At 38.7% G+C, this 7854-nt stretch overlaps 1 protein-coding gene across 5 annotated transcripts in view; it reads right to left on the bottom strand.

The window, feature by feature from the left end:
* Positions 1-3215: 3215 nt before the first annotated feature.
* The window catches only part of NEDD4 (NEDD4 E3 ubiquitin protein ligase), a 171305-nt gene continuing 166666 nt past the window's right edge, over positions 3216-7854 (bottom strand). For all 5 annotated transcript variants that reach the window (XM_032297375.1, XM_032297374.1, XM_032297373.1 and 2 more), the window contains 2 exons: positions 6792-6864; positions 3216-6273 (listed from right to left, as the gene is read on the bottom strand). In XM_032297375.1, coding sequence (XP_032153266.1) covers positions 6171-6273; positions 6792-6864 — 176 coding nt within the window. In that variant the 3' untranslated portion in view covers positions 3216-6170. The remainder of the gene's footprint in view (positions 6274-6791; positions 6865-7854) is intronic.

Here is a 7854-nt window from a genome sequence, read left to right as displayed (position 1 = left end):
TAAACTGAGATTATCTTAGTTCACTGTGCTCATTACCTTTTATTAGTTTGAGAAAATACGCTTGAATTTCTCATTTATAAAATATTCTTGTTACAGAAAAACAACTTTCAGGAAGGCATGATGTTTGCCCTGATAATAATTGATTATTTTTCAGAAGAGAACTTCAGTCAGGACCTTAATAATGAATAGAGTATAACTCATGAATCTATAGTTATGGCTTTAATCTTTGGTTAATTTCACCAGGAGAAAAAACTTTGTTTCAGGGTTGTGTGATTTCACAGAAACTTTCACTTACTTGGGCATCTGGAGGCCCTCCGTTGCGCTTCTCTCCAGAGATTTAAAGTAGGTCTGAACACATCTGCAGAGAATGATCACTAGCTCTAAGCTGTGAACTGCCTTCTTCCCTTCACAGCTCTAGTCTGATTTGGATCCACCTCATAATCCTGACCATGGTTTCACTGGAAAGACACCAATCCTCCCAATAAAAGGAGCAAGTATGGCTTTTCATTTCTCTTTATATAAGAAGCAAGATTATAAGGATAAATTGAATATAATTTCAGGCCAATGCAACCTTGATATATTGAGAAAAATACCATCAAGAGAAAAATATTGAGAGTAGTGACTTGTGAATTTATAGCTGCTGACGTGGAATCCTACTGGCTGTTGTTAGCATTAATTTATCTAGCAGGCCTTTCATTAACAAAGAGTGGAAAATGGAAGTGCACATTATAAAATGAGATATATTTAAGTGTTTTTCAAGGTGAATCTCCATAATCCTTAACTTTTCTATCCTTAACCTTTACCTTGTGTAAAAGGCAGGATTTTCCAGGAATGATCTAGGAAATACCTCATCCTCCTAATGTATGCTGTTTATGAACGTGATAAAAATCTTGGTCCCATGACTGTGTTCTGCCTATGATACAATTTTCTTTTTTGAGACTGAGTTTTGCTTTTGTCGCCCAGGCTGCCGTGCAGTGGCACGATCTTGGCTCACTGCAACCTCCACCTCCCAGGTTCAAGAGATTTTCTGCTTCGGCCTCCCAAGTAGCTGGGATTACAGGCACGCATCACCATGCCCAGCTAATTTTTGTATTTTTAGTAGAGATGGGGTTTCGCCATGTTGGCCAGGCTGGTCTTGAACTCCTGACCTCAGGTGATTCACCCACCTCAGCTTCCCAAAGTGCTGGGATTATAGGCATGAACCACTGCTCTCAGCTGGTACAGTCAGTTTTTGAAAAGGAAGACCATTCAGGTGGGCCTGGACTATTCAAATAAATCTTGAAATGCAGGGCATTTCCTTTGTCTAGTTGCAGAAGAGGGCAGCCGAATGGGAAATGAGAGATTTGAAGCATGAGAGGCATTGTTGGCTTGAAGAGGGAGAGGGCCAATCCATGAGGAATGGGGGTGACATCCGGAAGTTAAGATTGCCCCCCAGCTGCCATCCAGCGAGAAAACAAGGGCTTCAGACCTGCAGCTACTAGGAATTGGATTCTGTCAATAATTCAAAAGATCTTGAATGCAGGCAAGAGCCCAGACACCTTGGTTTTGGCTTTGTGAGACCCTGGGCAGAGAACCCTAAGCTAAGACCATGTGGACTTGTGACCTACAGAACTCTGAGGTAATAAACAGGTATTGTTTTTAGCTGCTAAGTTATGGCAATTTGTTGTGCAGCCCAAGAAAACGGATACATATTGGTAATTTGTTGGATTCCATAGCTTTTTGTTGTGGTTCATAAATCCACTGAGTTTACAAGCTGTGTGGCCTTAGGTGTATTACTTGTCCTTGAGCCTATAAAACCTGCCTCACCGAGTTTTTATGAAGATTAAATGAGATCCACATAAAGTGTTTACTGCACAATCCAGCACTCAGCAGGATCTCAATCAAGCTCTACCTCTGCTTGAATATTTACGTAGTCCGCAGTGTCTACCTAAATACAGAGCTCCTGCACATTATTGCCATTCCAAGCACATGATATGTGCTCCCAAATGGAGTCTACACGCAAACAGTGTTTCAAAGCTCAAATTCATCAAATATTTGCATTGGGAAATGAACATATGAAAAAGATGTATACAAAATTGTCTTTGTCTTCAAACTGCCCAGGTTTGTAGGACAGAATTACGTAAACAAAGAATTGTAATGCAATGTCATCCGCACTAACTGAAAGCATTCAGGCGGCACCGAAGAGTCTGCAGTAATTAGGGGCTGGAAGGACTCTGATTTGGAGGGGAACCAAGGGCACCTGAGTGAGGTATGATGGAAAGTGGAACTGAGACATTAGGCTGAGGATGGACTGCATTTCATGCAAACCTCCATGCTAATGGGTTTGTGCTTCGGGCTTTTGGCTCTGGGGCGCTCTTAGGCTTTTTTTTTGGCAGTTGAGTCACCTGATCAAATCTGTGTCCTAAAAAGGAAACATTGGTGGTGATGGAGATGAGTGGAACACAAACAGGAGGCTAGTGTAGTAATAGGTTTTAACTTTCAGAGAAAATACACAAAAATATCCTGAGGCTCTTTCTTCATAGTGAGGTCCTGACATTCTAATGCCTTAGTTTAATATCATTTATAAAATAAATGTCTGCTGTGATGAACAACAAAGCGAGGACTTCTTGTACAGGTGAGGCATGGTGTGGGTTAGCTGCTGCCCAAGCTGGCTAGAACAGGAAGGGTGGAAGGAGAGGGCTGTCGCCTGAGCCCTCAGTATTAAAAGCTGTGGTCCGGACTGTGGCAGAAAGAAGGGGCTGGAACAGCACCTTCCTAGGCTGGCTTGAGTGGGTGGGCGTGGATTCCCTTCTAACTGGGAAACTACTTCTCATGCCTGAGAGGAAAGAGGAAAAGACACTTTGTTCTGAATTAACAGTTGGTAACTCTTTTTCGCATATAAATGATGTTATAAATAGTGGTTGGCTATAAGACTGGCTTCTTTGATTCTTTGATGAGCAGCAAGATGCCCGAAATCTAGTTCATTTATAACTATTATTTTTATCTTCTGGATATTTCACTAATGGCCAGACTTTTGGAATATGACCTTTTTGTACAGTGGAAATTGATGATCTGTAGTTGAGAGTTTATAATCATGTTAGTTCATCAGGTAATAAGTTTAGGATCGTCTTGAGAATTTAATGCGTTGCGGTAAAGAACTAGACCAGAAGACATTGCCCAGCGTACTGACTTGGAAACATTTCTATTTAAAAATGAACCACATTGTTTTTTTTTTATTTTTTAAAATCAGAATAGAACTTTATTTGTGGACTCAAGATTTAAAAAAATGACTTTATACTTTAAAGTGTGCAATAAATTTTGATACATCAATCTTGATATATATATTTACCATATCAGAAGATTTTAAAAAGTCAAATAGTTTCTAATTAAAATGAATTGTGTTTAACTTGATACTTATATGGAATAACTTCAGCGTTACAAATAAAAAACTAAAACAAATACCATTTAAATTTGAGTTCTGATGAAATGCATCTGTAATACAATCTTATGTTAAAAATTTTAAATTACAGATTGTAGGCTAAAGTTATATGCTTATAATTTCTAGGAACATACAATGTCCTTGCTTTATGAAAATGATCCTACTGACTGTCCAGCAGTAGAATGCATTTGAGACACTTTTCTATGTGGGATAAGGGGCTGTGTTGCTTGATACAGATTCCTTCCAGACCATGAGTCCCCAGTGGGAGACGAAGGGGATGAAGGTCTGCAGCTGGGGAAGGGTGGGAGTGACTCTCATCTCATTAACACCATCTTCTGTGAGTCACTTAATCATCCAAATGAGCATCAGCCAGATAAAAAGAAAGCTTTGTATCTTCCTATGCTCTGATATTTCACAAAAGTGATATTTAAACAATTGTGGCAATATCCTGTTTTAACAAAAATAATTTTCACATTCCATTCTACATAATGAGGACATTTCCAAAATGCATTGGCCCACAATACTATTACTTTGCTGATATGAAGAAAATGAATTATGATGGTAAGATCCATATATGGACACATGTGTTTCCATGTATATTTATGTATTTATTATCAGCTATGTTCCTACTTCCTTGTCTCTTAGAAGTCACTTTACTTTTACATGATTCTTTGGGAGCCTGGTCAGTTTGCACATCTGACTTAACACAATCTGATGGTCAGCACAAAGCACCTTCTGATTGTGTAACACTTTAAAACGTACTTTTTGCTTTCTCATCTTTCTAGAACTTATGACAGTCTGGCATGACAATGAGGCTGGGCATGATGATTCTCATTTGACAGATGAAGAAACACGAGTCCAGAGAGGTTAAGTAAGCTGCTTCAGTTCGCATAGCTGGTGAGAGATCAAACCAGGATTATACCTGGTGCTCATGCCTGACCTCTGGTTGACAGTGGTGAAGACAAAACGCACGGTGCATTAATCTGTGAATTGCTTCCTCTAAACCATGCTGACGATGTGGTGTTTGGAAAGTCGAAAGTGGTTTTGCTACTGTCACATTTCAGATTTCTAACAGATGCTAATGAGTGCTCGTGATGTTATACCCCAACAATCTTAAACCAAGAAACGGAAGTAATTTTTACAGTTCTCACAGGGTGTATATATATAATATATATAAAATATGTATATTATATATATAAAACATATATATATTTAAGAAGATTCATAACATATATTTACAATTATTCCTAAATCACTGAGATACAATACTGAGAAATAGGCTTCATCTTTTTAAGACCCATTTTCTATATAATCATGCCAATATAAGGATGAAACAATATAAGTGTGAAATATAAATACAGTCTCGGCACACTTATCTTTGCAGGTGCGCTGGAATCTAGAACACTTTCCCTTTTACCTTCTTCTGCTTAGCCTTACTTTTGATTGTTTTACAGATTCACTGACACATCCGTAAGTTCTTGAGGATCAGGACTCAGCCAGGTATCTCTGAAGCTGACAAATCTTACCCCAGGGCATAGCACAGTGCTATGCACATAGCATTCAATAAACGTTTGATGAATACCTGTACATGGTCTTTATGTATTTCAGTTTGGTTAAGGAAGGATTCAACCTATAGCATTTTGCCTACAGAGTTTTGGATGTGTAATAAAACATTGTCTTCATAGTAAACAGTATTTTCAAAAAGCATAAGAAATATAGTAATAAATTTAATACAAATTATGCATTATATCAACTCTTTGGTTATTTTAAACAAATCATTTGGTTTTTTTTTAACTAGAGTGATACTAAAAATATAAAAATGCAACTACAGAAATTAGCTTAATCTGTAAACATAATAAACCCTGTAAACATACATTTACTACATAATTGTACAAGTGTAAAGAATGACTAGTAAAGGCAAGTGCTATACACTTCATTTAGTTCTTCAAGGCATATTTAGAAATACTGCTTTGTGGCTCTTTAATGTTTGAAGAAGGAATTCTTCTAACTACACTAAAATATGAAAAAATGCTGACTATACCAATGATCATAAGGATATGCAGGCAAGAGAAAGGCCTTAATACTTTTTGCCCATTGCAAAAACGACTTGCTTCACATGTCTTATGAATCACCTGTTTAGTAAAAACTGCATATTAACAAAAAGCCAAATACTTTGAAAGTGAAGAAGTAAACTGTTTTTCTGCGAGTTAGTTGACTAGAAAAATAGATAACACACTCTCCAAGGTTTTTCCAAAAATCTAGGCAGTAAGGTGCATAAGGCAGGTCTACAAAATAATAAACAGCTGCAAGTAGCACTAAATATATTGTAGTTTATGCAATAGAATTTTTTTTCCCAAATTTCAGTTTTCCATCTCAAAATGCATCAACATTTTCACAGATCACACTTATCACAAATATTTCACAGTTATAATCTCAGTAGTTTAAGAAAAAACTGCCTGGCAGATACTATACAAGAGGTAAATGTTACAGACAAAATTCACTATTTAAGTCATATGGGACTGATATCCTATTGTGTGAACTCTAAAGACAGAATGAAACTGTGTAAATGTGACACATTATTTAAAAGTGATTAAAGTTGTCATACTATTTCTTCAAATACTTTTTATACGATTTTCTTCAGGATCTGGGAAGAATCAGTGGCCAGGTTTTAGTAGTTCCCTGGAAAACTTTAAGTCATGATTTGGCTTATAAAACTATGGCAGTAAAAACACCATAGACTGTTATTTGTAATCTAATCAACTCCATCAAAACCCTGAGTGTTTTCAATTGCCATCTGAAGTTTATCCGATAATTCTTCAAATGATTCATAAGGTGGCAAGTCCAGGCGATTAAAGCTGAAAGAACAGAGAGGAGCTGGTTATGAAAGACACTGACAAAGCAAGTACCACCACAGCAAACAGCAATACTGCTATTCATGAAGAGTACGTTCCAACGACACCAAACTATGTCTTTTCATCAGGGCTTAGAAGTAAGATGTAGGACTGGGTTCTGGGTGTGGATGCTCCACACGACTCCTTGTGGAGTCCTGCCTTTACTATGTCTTCCAAATGGCTGAGTTCCTCTACCATTCAACCTCCAAAATGGAATGTTCTAGACCCCCAGGACAGCCCATCACTCATCACTCAGTTTAAATGGGCCTCTCTGGTCTTCAGCTACCTGGATTTCAAGGCCCGGCCAACTTGGTAACAAAACACTTATTCGTTGGGTTAGTGTTACCGCCTCCTCCTTATCCATAATCTATAACTGCCACCAATAATAGAGGAGACTCTTTCGTCTGCTGTAGCTAGACGAACAATCAGAGGACCCTCACTCTCTGAGGCTTTGTTCTATCAAGGTCCAAACAACTGCTTACCAGGTATGTGCTCTTGGCAGCTTTTCAGGAGTACCCCACTGTTCAACTGTAAACAACTGTGGTCCGTTTGAACCTATAAGGAAAAATTTATTTGATTTCATTTACTCTATACAGGAATCTCCAGGCATATCAGAATTTTTCTAGTGTAGAACCTACACATACAAGGAGCTAATCTGGTTTATTTGTATTTTAGAGATGGGGTATCCCTCTGTCACCCAAGCTGGAATGCAGTGGCATGATTCAAGTTCACTGTAGCCTCAAGCTCCTGGGCTCAAGTGATCCTCTTGCTTTAGCCTCCGGAGTAGCCAGGATTACAGGGGTGCACCACCATGCCTGGCTAAATGATAAAAAATAGATTTTATAGAGATGGGGGCGTCTCACTATGTTGCCCAGACTGGTCTTGAACTCCTGGCCTCAAGTGATTCTCTCAATTCAGCCTCCCAAGTGTTGGGATTACGGGCATGAGCCACCATACCCAGCCTTCTAATGTGGTTTCTTTAAACTCAAGAGATGATCTCCTGTGCTGGATGGCTTCATTGTTCAGCCATGAAATTAGGATTCCTTGTCTATCAGTTCATTTTTCATATCACACGTGGAGTGGCATGTCTGACAATGCTTTTGCTGTATCCTAGCTCTATACACACTACATTTCCATATACAATTTCCCTCATAGGTACGAAGAGTAAATAAGCATTTTCTTTCTTTTTTGAGTACCACTGAAAATAGCTTTAATTTTTTTGAATTATACAAATAATCTGGCCGACTCTGGGCATACTACCTATGAGTTAGCCCTGCTAATTAAACAAACAAACAAACAAACCATAATCCCAGCACTTTGGGAGGCTGAGGCAGGCGGATCACTTGACACCAGGAGTTCGAGACCAGCCTAGCCATAGCGGCGAAACCTTGTTCTACCAAAAATACAAAAATTAGCCAGGTGCGGTAGTACATGCCTGTGGCCCCAGCTACTTGGGAGGCTGAAGCATGAGAATCGCTTGAACCCGGGTTGTGGAGGATGCAGAGAGCTGAGATTGCACCACTGCACTCAAGCCTGGGCAATAGA

Source organism: Sapajus apella, unplaced genomic scaffold, assembly GCF_009761245.1.
Source record: "Sapajus apella isolate SASKATOON/1434 unplaced genomic scaffold, GSC_monkey_1.0 scaffold37, whole genome shotgun sequence".
NCBI lineage: Eukaryota > Metazoa > Chordata > Mammalia > Primates > Cebidae > Sapajus > Sapajus apella.
This window is presented reverse-complemented; position numbering and strand designations above follow the sequence as displayed.